Source organism: Populus euphratica, unplaced genomic scaffold, assembly GCF_000495115.2.
Source record: "Populus euphratica unplaced genomic scaffold, PopEup_1.0 scaffold12.1, whole genome shotgun sequence".
In the NCBI taxonomy this organism is placed as follows: Eukaryota; Viridiplantae; Streptophyta; class Magnoliopsida; order Malpighiales; family Salicaceae; genus Populus; species Populus euphratica.
Window position 1 is genome coordinate 1,474,541 of NW_011499858.1, and position 22,234 is coordinate 1,496,774.

Sequence of the window (22,234 nt, forward strand, 5' to 3'; positions counted from 1 at the left end):
AAAGATGTTGGCAGGTTGAGGACCTTTCAATTCCTTATTGGCGGGCGGTAGCTAGGAAAAGCAATACTGGTAAGTTTCTATTAACATTCAGCATCATGGATTATTATTATTTTTTTAATTCTGTTTGAGAATGTTGTTGAAATTATAATTTTTTAAAATACAATTTTTTTATTTTAAATTAATTTTATTTTATATTTTTATATCATCTTAATATGTTAATGTAAAAAATATTTTTTTAAAAAAATATAAAAGTATTATTTTAATATATTATTTATTAAAAAACATTTTAAACCCCAGCTCTGCTTCTACGTAAAAAGCCTCTTTAGCAAACAACATTTTCAAAGAATTTACAGTGGCTGCTTTTGCATTTGTGTACACTTCGCAAAATTCAACATTTTGATTTGCATTGAAAAGATCAAACGATATTTGCTTGTTTCACTTATCCTGTTTCATGATATCTGTGCACTGGAGGGAGTGAAATATCGTGAGCGATCGAGCACTTTAGAATGGTCATTCATTTTCAGAAACGTTGATTGTGGAAAGGACCAGGGCGGAACTAGGGGAGGCAAGCAGGAGCAAAACATTTTAATTTTTTTATTATTTAGTATTTAAATATAAAATAGTATAATATTTATTTTATTTTAAATAAATAAGTTTTTTAATAATATATCTTGTTATATTAATTTTAACCTTCCCTATCAAAAACTACCAGCTCCGCCCCGAAAGATTTGACCAGGTAAAGAACCAAAGGGGAGTCATCAAAGAGAGTTTAAGATTACGCCCTACTTTTCCACATATACTTACAAAAGATACTTCAAAGCGTGAACTGAAGTGATTTTCTGGAAATTATGACATGGCATAGCACCCTCAAAGACAAAGACAAAGTTGGCTGTTTGCCGACGTGACTTGTTTGATAGAAGGGTTATTGGCCGGATGGAATTAATATATATTAAAGGAATATATTTTTTATATTTTTTTTGCTGTCATATTCTCAGGCATGTACTCCCACTTAGTTATGATTTTGACTCGAACATTTTTCTTAATTGAGGATGAATATTCTAGATCACTATTTGAAACCACTGTAAGCATATAATATAAGATATTCATCGAGGAAAAGTTGTAAAGAACAGTGCGGCGCTGGATTGTTTCTATAAATACTACCCCAACCCATGCTATTCGATCACATCTAGCCTTAAACACCGGACTCAGTTTCTTGAATCTGGTTGCATAGTTTCACCTAAGAGATGGCCCTTCAACAATCAATCCCAAAAGCTCAATTTCGCCGAACAGCAGAGTTTCATCCTTCTGTATGGGGTGATTACTTCATCAACAAGGCTCCTTGTGATGAGGTAAAGCAATTACTTGTGCAAGTATAAATTCATATTTATTATGTTTTAATTTGTAGAAATTGTGGATTGGAAGAAATTAAGTGAAATGCTAGACATCCACCTTCCAAATTAATGTTTCACGAACCATCTTTTTTTATTCTTCTCCTTTTCAATGCATTTTATCCCACCAAACGTTACCATAGCAGTTCAGCTTCTATTAAAATTTTCCATGAAAAATATTTGCTGCTCAATGTAGATGTAATAGAATACATGCAGGCATTGAGTTATATTCACTTTAATAAGTTTCTATTAATTTCATTTCCTCAGATGCTATTCAGCGCCTGGATTAAGGAAGTTGAGGTGCTGAAAGAAGAAGTGAGGACCATGCTTACAAGCGCCACTCTAAAACCATCAGAAAAGCTGAAGTTGATGGACATTGTCCTTCGGCTAGGCGTTGGTTACCATTTTGAAGGAGAATTTAATGACATAATAGAGCACGCAGCATGCAATACTTATCATGACAACAACTTCGACGATGACCTCTTTACAGTTGCCCTTCGATTTCGATTACTTAGAGAGTATGGATACAATGTTTCAACTGGTAAGTTGTCCATCTTTCTTATTAGACGAAAACAGAAATTTTATTACGAGGGGCAACACACGAGAAAACTCATAGAAAAAAATAAATCGGAATTTAAATTTTATACACGTTGACATTATGTGTTCTTGTTTGTGAAACAGATATATTCAACGAGTTCAAGGATGGAAAAGGCAACTTCAAGGACGATCTTATTGATGATGTGGAAGGCTTGCTAAGTTTATATGAAGCTTCTTTCGTCGGTGGTCATGGAGAAGATACGCTAGATAAAGCTCTTTCCTTTTGCAGAACTCACCTCGAGTCCACGGTTGCTCATCTGGTCTCTCCTCTTGCTGACAAAGTAAGTCATGCTTTGAAGCGGCCTATCCTCAAAGGCGTACCAAAGCATGAGCAATGGTACCACATCCTTATCTACCAGCAAGACGAAGGTTGCACTGAAGCTGTTTTAAAGCTAGCAAAGTTGGATTTCAATGTATTGCAAAAGTGCTACCAGGACGAGCTAAGGATTATCTCTAGGTAAGTTATAATTTAATTAAGAAGAATTCCTACGCAGAAACAAGAGTTCAACGAGAGTACTGGACATGTTGGTGCATGTATTGTAGGTGGTGGATAGACTTGGACTTTGCTACAAAGCTACCCTTTGCTCGAGACAGAGTGATTGAGTGCTTTTTTTGGGGACTGGGAGCATTTCCTGAGCCACAATTTGTTCTTGCAAGGAGGTTCATAACAAAAGTAATCACATTTTTGTCCATATTGGATGACATATACGATGTGCACGGAACGATTGACGAACTTGAGCTTTTCACCGAAAGGATTGAAAGGTTTATTTATTGGATATACGTGTATGAAGTTCTTTGACTGCGAACGCATATTATAAACTTAAAATAATATTATCGATTTTCAGGTGGGATACTAGCATGGAAGATCTTCCAGATTACATGAAATTGTATTTTGAGGCATTAATTGGTTTCTTCGATGAAATTGAGCAAGAGACAGCGAGGGAAGGAAGACCATACTGCGTGCACTACTGTAGAGAAATGGTATGCATATTTTCTAATTCATTCTATGTTTCATGAACTGGCATTTGTTCGTATATCTGACAAAAGAAAACCAAGTTAACTTATTTGGTATATGATGCTCGATGTATGCCATAGTTGAAGAATCAAGCAAGGGCCTACCTTATTGAAGCCAGATGGTTCAACCAAGACTGCGTTCCACAACTGGAGGAATACAGGCGTGCTGGTCTGTATACTTCTTGTTATCCTGTGATCTCAGTGACATCGTTATGCGGGATGGCAGAAATAGGCTCAAAGGAGGCATTTGAGTGGCTGTTCAAAGATCCTAAAATCCTGGTTGCCTCATCTGATATCGGTAGGCTCATGGATGACATTAAATCTCATGAGGTACGAAAATAGTCATTGACAAGCAACTAAATCTAAAGACATTTCCTTCTTTCTGCTAAATTTATTTATTAAAGCAAAAAAGCAAGAAGATTACCCCCAGCAAAATTCGTATATAGCAAGGGACATGTTTGTTTCTTTTCATTGATTTTCTAATATTTTTATTTTACTTTTTTGCTTTTATTTTTAATAAATTCGTATATATTTAGTGTTTAATTAATTGGTTAAGATCACAGTGCTTGGATTTTTTACATGGTTAAGGCTGCAATACCGAGAAAGTTGGGTTCTTATGTGTTTCTCAGCAAAGGAACACAGTTAAGAGTGTTTATTGACAACAATTATCGAACCCGTCGCTGCTTTGATTAGAATAGTTTACTTCTTGCAGTATTTATGCTTATAGACCCACACTTTAGAATTTAATTGTATTTTACACCAGCTTAATTAAATTTGACTAAAGGTGCATGCAACAACACGCATGCTTTAACACTTAAGAATAAGTTAACATAAAATATAAAAAAACATCGCTAACAGTTGTCTGGTTTGAAATGCAGTTTGAGCAAGAAAGAGGACATGTTGCGTCATCTGTTGAGTGCTGCATGAAGCAATATGGTGTTTCAAAGGAAGAAGCACATGACATGTTGAGCAAGATGGTTGAAAGTGATTGGAAAGACATAAATGAGGAGCTTCTCAAGCCATCTAGTACTGTTCCTAGGCAAATCTTGATACTTATGCTTAATCTAGCTCGTATCATCGACGTTATGTACAAGGATTACGATGGCTATACAGAGGCCAAGAACTCGACGAAGGAAATGCTGACTGCTTTCCTCGTAGATCCCCTTCCAGTTGTAGCATGATGGTGCTGCCTTATGATAATAAATATATAAATAAATTGGTATAAATAATTGTCGGGTTTGTTTCAAACAAACCTTTAGAAGAAAAATCACGCAGTTGGTAACTCCGATAATGGAACTACCAGTTAGATCCCCCATTCGCATGCCGCTGGGAACCTGGGGTGATTGTTTCATTAATTTACGTATTTTCTAATATTGTACTTCCTTTTCTTTTCTTTTGGGGTAAATTATAATAAAGTCCCATGATCCATTGGATTTTTCGAAAATGCAATCTACTATTATATGGTGCAAGGACAACTTATTTTGATCAATAAATTACGAGTTGTTTTTTCATTTTTGTTTCGTGTACTCCTTGTTGTTAGAATTCCAAGGCTATTGACTCGATGCTTTACTTCAAGACTCAAAACCTTGTTGAGCTTCATGGTTTAGAAGTTTTCATTTTCATATTTTCATCTTAATGCTGGTCTTAATGTTGGGCTGGTCCGCATAAAATGGTTATTAATCATAATACCATGTTTCAAGGCTCCACTCATGTTTTGTTTTTTTATTTGAAAGAAAAGGGAAGACAATGTGTGTTTTTAAACATATATATAATAGATGACATGAAATTTACTCGAAAAAATATTATTTTTTCTACTATAATATATATTTTTTTCATCTCTTGTGACCAGAAAATAAAGGTCTAAGTTTAGATGCTTTAAAACCTAATTTTCAATTTTTTTCATTAAAAACACAAGAAATTCTAAAATATCAATAACCCTATTTTTATTCCTAAAAACCCATCTAATTACACTTAAAAAAAAAACCTTTGTGGCCCTAATCTTGGTTAAGGTGAAGAAATATTTTCATTGAGATCCTTTCTCATGAATTCATTGACATCATTAATGTCGTTGTCTTCTTTTTGTGGCTAGAGAATCTTACAAACCAAAGCATTTCTTTCTCTTTTTCTTTTTCTTTTTTAATTAATGACTTTTTTTCTCATTTCTCAAAACTTAAAAGCTAAAATACAATGAAAATAAATTTTAAGAAACGAAAAGTGAAATAATCTAAAACTACAGGGACAAAACAAGTAGCAACTTATTGCCCAGTTGCCTTAAATGGTACACAATCCATATATAAACTTTTTAAGGGTACGGCGGCTTTGTATAGCAACAGGATTGTAGAGTTTGCCCTTGTTTCGATCTTTGAATTCAGACTTTCTTGAGACTATGTAACTGTATTTTATAAAGATTTATTTTTATTTTTAATTTTTATTTATTTTTAAATTATACTAATGTTGATGTAAATATAAGAAATAACTTTTAATAAAAAAAAATTCAAATATATTCCAAAAATAATATATTTTTAAACACGGTTTATGTATGACTGGAACTCCACTAAAGAAACTAATGATTATCATCGCATGCTCAGCCTCCCAAGACCCATAGTTTAGAGGGGACGCTCGTCAATGCGTCGAATAGATTTCTTAGCAAATTAAATTGTTTTTTGTTTTTCTTTGTTTAATAAATGGAATGATTCCTTGGTGTAATTGGCATGAGCAGTTCTGTACGGGAATATAAATTATTTTTTAAAATTAATTTTGATGATATCAATATATTAAAATAATTTAAAAATACAAAAATAAAAATAAAAACATGTTTAGATCGCACTCCAAAATAAACCTAATTAAGAGAGCCAGACTTAGAACTTTGAGGTCCGCCTTTGGAAAGAAGAGAAATGGATTAATTAGATGGAGTAAAACAGTAGATATATAAGTTGAAAAATCCAGATACATGAACCTATAAGTGTCGGTCGTGAAGAATCAATAGGAAACGATGGAATTTATGACCCTCATCCATTTTTCTACTGGTTACTAAATAAATACAGGTAAATTTCAATTTTTTTTTTGTTATCGTAATGTTTGTATGAAAGACAATAATTTAAATTTTAAACGAAAAATACATTTTATTATTTTTTTATTCATGCATTTTTTGGTTTGAATAAAATATTTTTTTTATTATCGTAATGTTTTTTAAATGAAAGGCAATGTGAATTAAAATAAAGGTTCATAAAAATTTTAATTATTTGAAATAATTAGAGAATGTATCTCTTTAATTTAAACTACATTTCCTTACTAGTGCATTTCTTTATTATTTCAACAAAAATATATTTTTTAATCAGAAGTATTACTTATAAATAAAAATTTATCATGATCTCAAAAGCAAGTTTTGATAAAATATATTAATTTTTTTTTAAATGTGATTAAAGGAGGGAATTATTAAAGTGATAAAATCATATAAAAATATACAAAAATAACAAAAAGAAAAAAATTATTTCCATTGAATATTGATGACAAAAATTTTAATTTTCTTATATTATAAGGTATATAGTACTTAAAAGAATATTTGTTAATATTACTAAAAAAACCTATAATATTATTTATTAGCAATAGAAAAATTGAATAATAATCTAAATATTATTTATTTATAGTACAATGAATGAAAATATATAAAAAAAACTACTTTTTAAAGAAAAAGATCAAAGAGCTATAGAAAAAGATGAGATATCTAGGCTATAATGTTCAACTGCATGTTTGGCTCAAATAAAAAGAAAGTCAAGCATGCACACTGAGTTTTCTTTTTCTTTTTTTTTTAATTATTATTATTATATTGATGGGCAAATAACACATTGTCTACTAAAAAAACAGATAATGTGTTGTTTATTAGTTAAAATTTTAAACATTACAAGAGGTCAAAAAGTTAATGGTTAAGTATTGATACTTCAAAAACTCTTTATCAACCATTTTTCTCACCTAAAATTATAAAAAACATCACCTTAAATAACCTTATCAAACATATTGATAACATTAAATAGAATAAAAATAATTTTGTGTCACAATGTATTTGTTTTAGCAAAATAAAAAGCTAAAATACAAATCAATGGCAGTCCTCTTACCAAGATGAAACAATTGATACTAAGTTCAACTTTTTCTATAGTTAGAATGTGGCCAACTAACCAATTTCTTACTCCTTTTTAATTTTTCAATGACTTTTCTCTTCTATCTCAAAAATCAAAATCTAAAACATGAAATAAATAAAGTTTAGGATCTATACATGAATGACTAAAATTAAAGGGACCAAAAATGTGTAAATGAACTTTTTGGATGAAAATAGGTTTTTTGCACAAAAAAGATAAAAAAAACCTCATTATTATTATTATTTTGTTCCTTCTTCTTTTAATTGTTTTTATAATAAAAATCTAAATCATATTTCATCAAATTAGCCTGTAATTCAATTTTTAAATTCTATCAAGGTCCTTGAATTCGCAAAGAAAAAAAATCTCAATACATAAAGTATCACCAACATCATTATTTATTGAATAATGATGCCTACGATGCATTATGAAAGGGAGCACAATAATGTACTATAAAAATATATTTTCTTTTAGCTTATTTGTATAATATTAAAAAAGGTGTTGATAATTACCATTTTAACCTTTCAATTAACTAGTTTATATTCAAAAGTTGTGTTTATTCCTAAAGTTGTCGTAAAATTATTAGTAGTAATGGATACAAGTGCTTACCCTATTGTTTTACATCTTCTGTATATTACAAGTACATTTCCACTATTACCACAACTTTGAGATCATATTATAGACTTTCATGGTCATTTCATCATAAAACAAGTTCATTAAATAAATATATATTTATATATAGCTTGTAAAATAATATAAACTCTAATTATGTATAGTTATAATGAATAAATGTAATCAATAAAATAAGTTTAGGTGGGATTCCTAAGGTTACTCATGAGTGTTAGTTATATAGGCTGAATGTAGTTTGAGTTGTTATTTTTGCAAGTATTAAAATGGGGTAAAATTTTAGGTAGGATTTTTGTGTTGGGGAAACTTTGTTAATTTTGTTCAATTGGATAAATTTATTATTTTTAAATGGAAGATTCCTTATATGTTAGATATGCTTATATAGTGTACTATGGGTGTTACAAGATGTGTCAAAATCATTCTAAATAAAATATAAAGATAAGGAAAAGTCAGCTTATAAAAAAATCATCTCATTTTACATGCATATGATTATTGAAAAAAATGAAGTTGCATTAAAAGTTACAGGGTGTTACAATGTCTTTTATTTTTAATATTGAGAAAGTGACATATTGGATCAATTATTAGTATTTAAAAGTGTATTTTTATCAAGGTTTTATATCATTATTTTGCATATTAAGTATCAATAACTCCTTAACTAGAACATGTTTATAATAATAAATCTGATATAAAAAATACCTTTAATTTATGATAAATATTCATTGTAAATGCAGGTCTATCACATAAATCAAAGGATTGATTGATAAGTTTAACTACTGAAATTGAGAAGATAAAGAGAGAGTTAAGCTTATAAAAGAGATGTTAATTCAATTCAAACTGGAATACTATTCGGTAATTAGGTCATATCTAGAACTGTAAATATTGGATTTTGGTTTGGTTTATATGGCTAAAAAGCTAAAATATAGGCCTAAGATATTCATGAGAGTCTAAGACTCAATTCTGCCATTTGAAAGTTCAAATCTTAGCATCAAAAGAGAAGTTTGAATATGTCCTTAACCTAGACACTATTCAGTGTTCAGCCTATATCTCGAGTTTTAGAAGTCCAAATGTACTGATTTTTTTTTAATAGAAAGCTGAGATAATTTTTTAAAACTTTTATGAAGACTATTTTTTCAAATTCTGATATTAACAATGATGTTTTATTTAGACAAAAAGATAAGGATGATCACCAAGTCAAGATACGACCACTTACTCAATAATTAGTTATCAACTCAATAGTTTTAAATTTTGGCCTATAAAAGCAGGTATTTGTCATGTATTTAGACATCTCGGTATTCATATCAAGATCATGTTCTTGCTCTTTTTTTTTTTATATTTTTGTAATGCTTAATTTTTGCTTTCATTAATATCTTATTTATGTCTTTCAGTTTCTTTACTATATTTATATAATCATGTTCTCCTCTTATTTATTTATGTTTCTCTTCTTCATTATGTTTAGCTAAGTTTGTTATGTAACGGTGAAAAGATTTCACTAATGATGTTAGAATAAGTATAATATAAACTCAACATGTACTTCAGTGATTATATTCTAAACAATTTGCTATTAACATATCTTATCATTTTTCTATTATTAATTTTTCATACCTTGCTTGTTAAATGGTTAATCTAAATTTGTGTTGTATAACACTTAGTACAATAAATGCTTGACACTTTCATAGTCAACCGTATGGTATAACCTATGAAAGCAACTTGATTTGTTGTTAATATAAGCTAACATCATGAATTCCTGATAATATTTAAAAGCTTGATGTTACTTAAATAAGATAATTAATATGATTATGTTAATAATTTATAATGAGTTATTAATGACAAATCATCCAATTAAAACTTCATTTGTATGTGGTTTTCAGTTGAATAATAAAAAGAGTTTATGTTATACTTATTTAAAATACCATTAGTGGATTCTTTAACCTTGACAACTATTTTTATTTTTGATTAATACTAACATCAATATCATATCTTAAAGTCTTCTTTAACTCATCATCACCATTATCACCATCTCCGGTCTTGTCAAGTTATTTATTACTTCGAAACTCCTATACTTGAAAGAAGACATCAAACTTTTGATCGTGTAATCAACTCAAGTTTTATAACTTGTCAAACCTGTAACCTGAATCATGTTCCTACTAGGTTTAACAACCTTTTTTTAACTATTTTTTTATATAATGATATAATAACAAAAATAAACACATAAAATTCAACACTAATTAGATATTAGGTTGTTTGTTTGAAATTGTAATAACCTCATAAACAGCAAATTGAAACCAATTATGAAGACAATTTTAAAATCAATTAAATCTTAAATGATGAAATTGAAAGGAAAAAAAAAAAGACCAACAAGATTCAATCAAAAGAAAAAAAATAAAAGTATAATTGAAAAAAGAAAAAGGAAAAAAAGGCACCAACCAAGTAGGTCAACCTTGAAAACACTTGACCTAACTTTTTACTAAGCTTGGGTTTAAAATTAAATTGCATGAAAATTGCCCTAACATGACTCAGTTAATCTGGAAGGTCCAAAGACATTCTAGATGATTGGTAAAGATCATGATTTAGATTTTTTAAAAAAATTCAAGATGATATTTTTTTTAATATTAAAATAGTAATATATTGAATTAATCTGGGCTTAATAGCTTAACCCGCTAAACCCTTGACCAGGATTTTAAAATCTTTTGGGTTTAACTTCTTTTTTAACTATTTTTTACTTAATGATATGATAACAAAACTAGACATTTGTAAAATTAAGTATTAACCAAATATTGAGATACTTATTTGAGACTACAATAATCTTATAAAAAAAATTGAAATAAATTACGAAGACTAATTCAAAATCAAAGAAATATTGAAGAATAAAATTGAAAAAAAATAAAAAAAAATTCAATCAAAAAAGAAAAAATTTAAAGAAAGAATTGAAAAAAAATAGCTAGCTCCCTCACTATTAAAAAACCCATTTGTTTTATTGTATGAGATAGCTAGTCAGTTGGCCAATAATGCAAAAAAAATTAATGTGTAGGTGTTTCCAGCTTTTTTTTATATTAAAAAAAAGTTAATTGTAAATCAAAATGTTAATCATAAATTTAATTTATTTATTTTAATCAATCTCAAATAAAATTAAATACCTGCTAGGTTGGGAATTTAACATATATATATATATATAACTAATCTCAAATAAAACTTAAAATTTCAATTTATTTATATTTAAACCAGATAAAAAGTAAATAATATTTTATTTTTAAAATTACATTTTTTTAATTTTTATACTTTAATTAATCTCAAATAAAATTGAATATTCACTAGATCAAGCATCTCACATATATGTTTAATAAATATATTTTAATAAATTTAAAACAAAAAAGAAAAAGAAAAATTAACGTAACAAAAAGGGTTAGGTGTTTTGATCTAGGTAGGCTAGCATGCTTGACCCACTAAAAAAAACCACACGAACATGTCTAATTTTATTTATTTATTTATTTGTTGAAAACACTCTAAATTTATCTAGTTAGGAAATATCTTTCTTAAACCCTAATTGTGAATTAAAATTATTAGAGGGCTGTAAAAGAAAATGTTGGCTATTGCTATAAATAATAATGTTATCAAATTTCATGAAATAATGCAAAAGACTAAATGATATTTAATCAAATAAAAGATATAGCAAAAAAATAATATAAAAACAATAATAAAAAAGAGTTGAACAAATAGAGTGTTTGCTAATATAAAAGAAAGGCTATGATTTCATTGAGGAAAAAAATGGAATTTCATTGGTATTCCATAAAAAATATTTTAGATTATTTTTTAGTAAATCTATTTGAATGAAGTAAAGAAAAAAATATAAGAAAAAAAATAAAAAATAAGGAAATAGTAAAATAAATAAAAAAAAGATTCAGATATACACATAATCCATCCAAAAAAGGCATGATCTACGTTAAGCTTTTTAATCTATCCAAAAAAGGCATGGTCTACGTTAAGCTTTTTTATTTTTTTGAAACAAAAATTGCACAAATGATGCATCATCTGCTAGCCTAGTTTTTGGCAACCTAAGGGTTGTTTAAAAGTTGAGACAATTATTGTTTTGCTAAAAAAATAATATTTTTGACCAAAAACACCCTTAAGACATTAATAAACCTGTTAATGATCTTAAATAACTTTAAAATTAATTCAAAAACCTAAAATCAACTCAATTTTAAAATATTTATCGAGATCAAATCTATCATTTCAGGTGATGGAAAGGAAAAGGAACACCTGGATGAGAATCTCTCCCATCAAATGAAATTCGTTGACATCAAATTCGATCTTTTTCGTGGTAAAAATACATGTTAATCAAAACTTTTGCCCCCTTCAATCAAAATCCTATGACTATCTTTATTGTCTTTTAAACTATGAACTAAAAATAAAAAATAAAAAAATAAAAAAATAAAAAAATAAAGTTTTGAACAAAAATTGAAGTTTCAAAAAACCAAAGAAACTAAAAAATTGGAAATTGTAAAGTATAAGGACTAATTCAAACTTTTGTGCAAATTTCAAAGTCATTATCAATTTTTTCTTTTTGTTTCATTTTGACCCTCACTCTTTCAATGTTGTTGTTTATTAAGAAATCAGAAATAATTGGCCATCAATTTGGCCATAAAAGGATTAATTCTCCCAAGAAAAATTTTAATACTATAATGGAAAAAAAAAATCACTAATATGTTTATAGTAAAAGAGTGGTTATAGTGACGTGATGTATAGTAGAAACATTACTCCTATAATATTTTCTATAATATCTTAGGTTCTATTTGTTTGTCAAAAAGTGAATTACATGAAAAATAAATTCCTAAAAAATAGATAATTTTTTTATATTTGTTAATGTCGCCATAGAAATTAAGTTGAAAAATGAAAAATAAATTTTTAATGTTTTAATTTTGTTTTCAAATTTATTAAAAGAATAAAAATTAAATTTGATGAATAAAAAAGTTGATAAATAAAGAAATTAAAAAAAATTCTTTTCACAGCTAATTTTTTCTTGATCGAAAATTCCTTTTCTCTTGACTAAATTTTTTTAAGAATGCCAAACATTGAAAACGGAAAGCGAGTTAAAAAAATTAAAAAAAAAAAAAGGTTAAAAAGTTACAAGATGTATTCACAGAAAAAAAATTAATTGGGGTATCCTAGGAGAATCTTTCCTTGTGCATGCTTGGATAAAGAGAAGCCATTAATCCACCGCACATGAATTTTATCTCTTGTACATTTTATAGACAAGAACTCACGTGGACCTGCCATTATTCCACCGCACATGAATTTGATCTCTTTTACCTTTTATAAACCAGAACTCACGTGGACCTGCCACCCATGTGTTTTCGAAGAATCCTAGGCCCAAGGCCAGCAATATAAACAAAGCATTTCCCGCATCACTTCTTCATCAGGTTCGTCGACAACCACCCATGTGTTAGCCTTCTTCTTTGTCCAATCTCTTACAGCCTCCCAAACTCTTCCTCTCCAAGCAGCAGCAACAAAAACCTTGGTGTCGCCCATTCAAAAGGACCGTTCTACGCTCCAATACATCATCACTGCGTACCTGCAAACCCCACTCAAGCAAGCCAAATTACTCGTCGACCTCGGCGCTAGCTTTACTGGGGTCAACCGTGACGACAAGTAGTTCCATTCCACCACATACAAACACATACCTAGTGATTATCCACTTGCTGATTTGCTAGGTCAACCTGCTTGCCTTGCCGATTGTGTGGATCCGCCAGGTCCAAATTGTGCCAACAATTCTTGCTTGCTCTCTCCTGTAAACCCTATCAAGCCTATCGACTCTACAAGAAGTGACCCATTGCTCCCGCCTATAAAGCCACCACTTAATTAATTGATAAAAGATAAAATAGATGGAGTTGTTGCTATAGTTGGAGATGAATTGTTGATATAATTAGTGGAGTTGTTGGTATAATTGATGGAGTATGAGTAGAGATGAATTATTCGTATAATTTGTGGCATAATTAGTGTCATAATCTTTGTGCCTCCTTGTTTATAAATAGACAATGTCTTTAAGTTTATTTTGCATATCAAGATAGAGAGAAGAAGAGAAGAGTGGAGAGAGCAATCCTACAAAATTATAAGGTATTTGTGAGAAAGTAAGTGAGATATTTTCTCCTAGTAATAGAGAAATTCTTAATTATTCTTCTATTATTTGTGAACCACGTAAGCTAAAATAAAAAATGAGACACACAAGAATTTATATGATTTATCCAATTAGACTATGTCTACGGGCAAGTATAGAAGGATTTTACTAAGTAATGTGAGAATTACAACATCTCTCAAATAATAGAAAAACAACTAAAAATCTCTCTATTATTAAGAGAAAACACCTTACTTACTTTCTCACAAATACCTCACAACTTTGTGGGATTACTTTCTCTTCACTCTTTTCTTCTTCTTTCTATATTGGTGTGCAAAATAAGCTTAGAGGCATTGACTATTTATAGGCAAGAGTGAGGGGACAAATGCCATAAATTATGACACCAATTATACTATAAGTTATGCCAACAACTCATCTTCACTCATACTCCACCAATTATACCAACAACCCTACTAATTATGTCAACAACTCATCTTCAATTATGCCAACAACTCCACTTATTTTTGTCTTCCACCAATTAATTAAGTGGTGGCTTTACATTCTTTCACTTAAAGACTTTGATGATTTAATGAAGTCTTCACACTTGATCATTTGTGATTCTTTTATCCTTTCTATACTTGTTATCTGCATGCTGCTTATATTTCTATTAGGCCATAAGAGGATTTGCACCATATATACTTATTAGTGTTGATTGATTTGGTTAAAGCATCTGCTGGGTTTTCTTTTGTATGAACCTTCTGAAAATCCACTTTTTCATCTTCCACCACTTCACAGACAAAGTGATACTGAACATCTATGTGTTTTATTCTTGAATAAAATGCTGGATTCCTTGCAATATACAAGGCACTTTGACTATCATAATACAAAAAAAATATTCTCTTGTTTGTGCCTGAGCTCCTCCATAAGTTTCTTCATCCATATTGCTTCTTCACAAGCTTGTGTAGCTGCCATATACTCAACTTTTGTTATAGATAATGCTACAACAATCTAATGTTTAAAGACTCAGCTCACAGCTCCTCCTGCAATTATAAACATATAGCCTATAATGGATTTTCTTTTCTCAAGGTCACTAGCAAAATCTGAGTCAACATAACCTCTAACAATAAATTTTGATCCTTTATAACATAATACGGCATCTGAGATGCCCTTGATATATCTCAAGATCCTTTTAATAGTATTTCAATGCTCTCTACCAGGATTTGCCATGTATCGACTAGCTGCTTCTACTGTTTGTGTAATGTCTGGTATTTTACATATCATGACAAACATTAAACTTCCTGTTGCTGATGCATACGATACTCGAGACATCTCAATCCTTTCTACTTCATTTATAGGAGACATACTTGAGGATAATTTGAAGTTAATAGGAAATGGGGTGGAAATTGGTTTACAATCTTATATGTTGAAGCGTTGTAAGATCTTCTTCAAATAATTCTTCTAAGAAAGCCAAATTTTCCTCTTACTTTTGTCTTGGTGAATTTGCATCCTTAGAATCTTGTTTGCTGGTCCTAAGTCTTTCATATCAAACTTCCTAGTCAACTGTGCCTTCAATTCTTGGACTCGATCTTTGTTGGGACCTATCACCAACATGTCATCCATGTATAACAATAAAATGATGAAAACATCATCTTTTTCAAATCTTTTGTAATACATATAATGGTCTGAACTAAGTCTGTTATACCTAAGGCTAATTATGAAGGAATCAAATCTCTTATAACAATACCTTGGTGCTTGTTTGAGATCGTATAGAGATTTGTTCAACCTGCAAACCAAGTTCTTCTTGCCTGTTTCAATAAAACCCTTTAGTTGGAGCATATAAATTTCTTCTTCAAGTTCTCCATGAAGAAATGTAGTTTTCATATCTAACTGCTCTAAGTGAAGATTAAATATAACATATATTGCTAAGACTACTCTGATTGTAGTAAGTCATACCACTGGAGAAAATATCTTATTGAAGTCTATTTCTTCTTTCTAAGCATATCCTTTCATCACCAATCTTGCACGATACTTCTCCACTTGATCATTACCATTACGTTTTATCTTATAAACCCATTTGTTGTCAATGGCTTTTTTTTCTTGTGGTAGTGGAACAAGATCCCAAGTATTATTCTTGTGTAAAGCTTCAATCCCCTCTTACATTGCTATCATCCACAAAGATATATCTGTGCTTTTGAAAGCCTCATGGAAAGTTGATGGCTCTCCATCCTCTATTAGAAGACAGTATGCAATGTTGCTCTTAGTAACATATTCTAAGTGTGAAGCCGGTGGTCATCTTTCATGAGTCGACAACTGAACTTTAGAAGTTTCAGACTCTATCTGTTCTTGCTCTTTATGCTCTGGTGCAACTTCAGAAGAAGTATGATTCTGATTATTTTCTATCTGGACTGTTGTAGTCTCCTTTAGAATGCTATTATGTTCTTCTATTTGTATTTTACCTTTTACAAATATGACATCTCTGCTGATGACTATCTTGTGGGTAGTGGGATCCCACAAGCAATATCCCTTTACTCCATCAACATATCCTAAGAATACATATTTTCTAGATTTTAAATCCAGCTTGTTAACTTCTTGTGTATTGTACATCACGTACACAAGACTTCTAAATATATGCAATCGAGAATAATCAATTAGGTTTTTAGTCCACATCTCCATCAGTGTCTTCAACCTAATTATAGTTGATGGAGATCGATTTATCACATAACAGACGGTATTGACTGCTTTTACCCAGAATGACTTTCCTAAACCTGTAGCCTTCAACATTATTCTTGTTCTTTTTAATAGAGTTCTGTTCATCCACTCTGCCACTCTATTTTGCTGTGGAGTGTGTGCCATTGTGAACTACCTTTTGATACCTTCATATTAACAAAAGTTATCAAATTCATCACTAGTATATTCTCCTTCATTATTAGTCTTCAAACATTTGATCTTCTTTTCAGATTCAAGTTCCAACCGCGCTTTTAAAGTTTGAAAGACTGCAAACATATCTTCCTTTCTTCTAATTTGATACACTCAACATCTCCTAGAGAAGTCATCTATGAATGAAAAAAGTATCTTGCTCCTCCGAAGGATACAACTGGTGCTTGCCAAACATCAGAGTGAATCAGGTCTAAGATGCATTTACTCTTAGTTGTTGATGTACCAAACTTCAACCTGTGCTGTTTACTTGTAACATAATACTTACAAAAAGGTAAAGTAACCTTTATAAGCATAAGGAGTAACTTCTGATCAGAGAGAATTTTTAAACCTTTCTTTGATATGTGGCCTAGTTTTTTATGCCACATTATCATCTTTTCTTCTGCAGGACTGGCTAATGTGATTGACACTTCTTCCCCATGATGTGTTTCTCCCATTAATACAAACATGTTTGCAACTGTCTTTCTTACCTTTAAAACCATCAGCACTCCTTTGACAATTTTCATTATTCCATTGTCGGTTTGGATCTTATAGTCAAGACTATCAAATTGTCCCACGGGTAAAATATTTTTCTTTAAGTCTTTCACATGTCGTTTTCCTGAAATAATACAAATTAAGTAATCATACATCTTCAATTTGATGGTGCCAATGCGAGCAATCTCTAAAGCATGATTATCACCCATGAATATTATGCCTCCAAATATGGGTTCATAAATATAGAACTAATCTCGATTAGGAGTCATATGTTATGTTACTCTTGAATTCATTAGCTAGACCTCAATGAGCTCTTCTCTATCTGTAGAGATTGTTGCTGCTTCATTATATAAAACCTCTCCATCTTTTGAGGTGTTTGCAATACATCCTTGAGGTTTTGATGACTCTACAGTATTCTCTATACCCTTTTTAAACCAACAATCCTTTTTTAAGTGCTCTTTTCTGCATTTCACAGTCTTTTACTTCTTGATTTGGACCTCCCCTACCTTTAACTCCCATAAGAGCCACACTCCATTAATCTTCCTCTTGACACCAACAATGTCTTTGCTTGGTTTGAACTATTTCTGTCTCCTTTGTTTATGCCCCTATTTTCTTCTTTCAAGATAGTGGCTGCAATATCCTTGAAGACTAAATAGTATGAGAAGATATTATTGGTCAAGTTGATAATGAGCTGATCATACGAATCAGGAAGACTTTAAAGTAGAAGCTCTGCATGTTCATTTTCCTCTATTTGTTGACCCAACGTAATGAGTTGTGAAAATAGAGTTCTTATTGTGTTGATATGGTCAGTCACCGACATAGTTTTTATCATTTGAAGGGTATAAACTTTTCGCTTTAAGAAAATCTATTGTGCAAAAACTTGGACTCGTATAGCTTTATTAGAGTCTCCTATATCTCCTTAGTTGTTTTCTTCTTAACCACACTTAATAAAAATTCATCGGCTAATGCTAAATGTATGTTAGCAATAGCATTGATTAATACTTAAAAGTGCATTTTTATCATGGTTTTATATCATCATTTTGCACTTGAAATATCAATAACTCCTTAACTAAAATATGTTTTATAATAATGTATCTAATAATATAAGATACCTATAATTTGTGGTAAATGTATATTTTTAATGCAGGCCTATCACATAAATGAAAGGATTGATTGATGACTTGAAGAACTTAAATTGCAAGGATAAAGAGATGGCCAAACTTAGAAAAGAGATGTCGGTGCAATCCAAACCGGAACACTGTTTGGTAATTGGGTCATATCTAGAGCTATATATCTCAGATTTAGGTCCAATTTATATGGATGGAAAGGTAAGACATAGGCCTATAACTTTCATATGGAGCCTAAGATCTAAAAAGGCCATTATCAAGTCTAAATTATAGCAACAACAAAGAAGCCCGAATCTGTCTTCCAGCCCGAGCACTGTTCGGTATTTTGGCCATATCTGGAGTTCTAGAAGTCTAAATGAGCTGAATTTTTTAAACAAGAAAGCTGAGACAATTGGATAAAACTTTCATGTTTGCAACTGGCTCCAATTATGACGTTATCAATGACATTTTGGGCAGACAAGAGAAGATAAGGATTGTCAACAAGTCAAAAGTTGGCCACCCACTTATCAATTAGTCATCAAATCAATAGTTCCCAATTTTGCCTATAAAAGGAGGCATTTGTCATGCATTTAAGCATCTTGGTTTCCAGATCAAAATCATGCTCTTCCTTTCTCTCTTTGTGTTTTTTGTAATATTTATGCTTTGCTTTCATTAATATCAAGTTTATACCTTTCATTTCCTTTCCTTTACTTAGTTAACTTTTATGTTTTTATTTTGTTTATCTATTTTGCTTTCTTTCATTATGTCTAGCTAAGTTAATTATGTCAAGGTGAAAAGGTTACACTAATGGTGTGAGAATAAGTATAATGTAAACTTAATATGAACTTTAATGTTTGATACTAACATGTTTTATATTTGTTATCTTGTTCACTCTTTAATACTTTGCTTGTTAAATGATTAATCTTGATTTATGTTGTATAACACTTGGTACAACAAATGCTTGACACTTTCATAGCCCATAATGTATGGTATAACCGACACTTGAGCTATGAAAGGAACTTGATTTGTTGTTAACATAAGTTATAATCATGAATGCTTGACGAGATTTACAAGTATTAACATTAATTGAATAAGATGACTAATGTAATCATGTTAACAATATATAATCTGATTGGAACCTCCTTTGTGTGTGGTTTCCAATTGAATAATAAGAGTTTATACTATACTTGTTTGATATACCATTAGTGAAACCTCTAACCTTGACATTTGTTATTATTATTGTTTAATCCTTACATTAATTTTCTATCTCCAAATTCTCATCATCTTTTTCTTCTTCTCTTTCTTTATTATTATTATTATTATTATTATTGTTATTATTGTTATTATTATTGTTGTTGTTATTATTGTTATTGTTGTTGTATTATTGTTATTTATAATTTGTACAATTAACCTCCCTGTGGTTCGACCCCGGTCTTGCAGGGTTATTTATTACTTCGACACTCCTGCACTTGGGAGAAGACATCAACCTTTTAGTCGTGTCAAGCATTGTCATCCATCTCATTCTATTTTGCATTATCAGTGATCTCCTCGGGTCGATCCCCAATTGTTGCCAAGCAATTGTCTTTCCTTAAGATTCACTTGATTCTAATTTTTCACAGTGAGAAATTGCTCCCCTTGAACATCCCAATCTCGTACTTTGCTGCCATTTTATTCACCGTGATATATTCAGCTATCACCATTTCATAGATCTATAATGTATACAAAAATAGTATCGTGTGAATAATACTTCATTAAGTAAGTTCTTAGGAAAGATTGGAGGGGTCACAAATAGTCCCGCTTAAAACCTAATCTCCTTAGACAGAACTTTCTAGACTGTATTTAATCACCTCACTGATTTTCTATATACGCCAATAGTAATGTATGTAAACAGTATAGATGAATAGTGCTGTATAGATGAATAGTGTTGTAGACGTGAATAATAATCGTATACATGAACAAATTTTGTGTATTAACAACACTAACTAGGAAAGCTCTGATACCACTATTAGGATACTAGCATGCAAACCGGACAAGACAAAAGGTAAGGAATAAGATAAAATAAAAAATGAGACACACAATAATTTATATAGTTCACCCAATTAGGTTACGTCTACGGGCAAATATAGAAGAATTTTACTAAGTAATGTGAGAACTACAACCTCTCTCAAATAATAGAAGAACAACTAAGAATCTCTCTATTACTAGGAGAAAACACCTCACAACTTTGTGGGATTACTCTCTCTTCACTCTTCTCTTCTTCTCTCTATTTTGGTATGCAAAATAAACTTGGAGGCATTGCCTATTTATAGGCAAGAGTGAGGGGACAGATGCCATAAATTATGGCACTAATTATACCACAAGTTATGGCATCTCTACTCAAACTCCACCAATTATACCAATAACTTTACTAATTATATCAACAATTCATCTCTAATTATACCAACAACTTCACTTATTTTTATTTTCCATCAATTAATTAAGTGGTGTCGCCCTCATTGACTATTTAGCCTGGCCTGAATTAATATATGGTTCTTCTCAGGTTGGACCTTCGGAAAAAATCCGCAACTTTATCTTCTCCAGTGGTCATACTAGTTACGTCAAAGGCCTGGCTAGAGGTGCTGTTGGCTTAGCAGGTTTTGGCAGATCAAACATCTCCATCCCAGTGCAGATCACTCCACATATTTTTGCGATTTGCTTGTCAGGTTCAAAATCTCAGCCTGGCATGGCCTTCTTTGGTTCTAAAGGCCCTTATAACTTCTTGCCCGGCATTGACCTATCAAGTTCTCTTTCTTATACTCCACTCATTGTGAACCCTGTTGGACAAGACTCTGGAGTTGACAGTAAGATCGCTTCACCTGAATATTACATAGAGTTGACTTCTGTAAGAGTAAACAACACGGTGGTGCAATTGAATCAATCCCTCTTAGCCATTAACAGTGAGAATGGTTTTGGAGGGACTACGATCAGCACTGCTGCTCCATATACGTAGTTAGAGAGTTCTATTTACAAAGCTGTTACTAGAGCATTCTTGACGGCAGCTGCTTCTTCTTCAACTTCCAATCTTACCAAAACAACAACGAAACCCATTAAGCCATTCGGTGTCTGCTACCCTGCAAGTGACATAAATATTACAAAGACGGGACCTGTTGTGCCAATCATCGATCTTGTGTTGCATAACAAAGATGTCGTTTGGAAGATCTTTGGATCAAATTCTATGGTTAGGATTGTAAACAAAGGAGGTGTTGATATATGGTGCCTGGCTTTTGTGGATGGTGGGGCTAGCGCTACCATGCGAGATTCAAATTGGATTGGGAGTCCATCTATCGTGATTGGTGGTCATCAATTGAAGGATAATATGCTGCAATTCGATTTGGAGTCCAAGAAATTGGGTTTTAGCTCCTCGATTCTGTCAAAGGGAACTACTTGTTCCAATTTCAAGTTTTCTACCAAGAAAATCTAAAAGAATGAACCCCGTTTTGTCTCATTTGAATCTCTCTACTTTTTGATTGTAAGCTGAACAAGGCTTAAGGAAAGGCCGGAGATTTTCTTTCAATAAATTTTGTTTCAAAAAGTTTGCAACTTGTGATGCATTAGTCATTTACCATTATGTATGATGAAGAAAATGAAAAGGGGCAAACTAGGTTTGGCCTAGTGGTGGAAGGGGCTTGTTTCCTTCCACTGCACCTGGATTCGAGCCTTAGCGTGCACGTCTGTCACCCCCGCGGTAGCTTACATGTCTACTGGGTTTACAGGGTATTCAGTGGGCTGTGAGGATTAGTCGTGGTGCGCGCAAGCTGGCCCGGACACCCCACGTAAATAAAAAAAAAAAGAAAATGAAAAGGGGACATTCACCGTCCC

At 31.1% G+C, this 22,234-nt stretch overlaps 1 protein-coding gene and 1 pseudogene across 1 annotated transcript; both read left to right on the plus strand.

Annotated features, from left to right (window-relative positions):
- Positions 1-1,169: 1,169 nt before the first annotated feature.
- Positions 1,170-4,443, plus strand: LOC105123975 (probable terpene synthase 3). Its single transcript, XM_011023781.1, has 7 exons — positions 1,170-1,349; positions 1,656-1,929; positions 2,070-2,442; positions 2,529-2,747; positions 2,831-2,966; positions 3,081-3,329; positions 3,878-4,443. Exons 1-7 carry the CDS (start codon positions 1,245-1,247, stop codon positions 4,178-4,180), a joined length of 1,659 nt encoding a protein of 552 aa, XP_011022083.1. The 5' UTR covers positions 1,170-1,244; the 3' UTR covers positions 4,181-4,443.
- On the plus strand, positions 4,290-21,974 carry LOC105124106 (basic 7S globulin-like; annotated as a pseudogene).
- Positions 21,975-22,234: the final 260 nt, after the last annotated feature.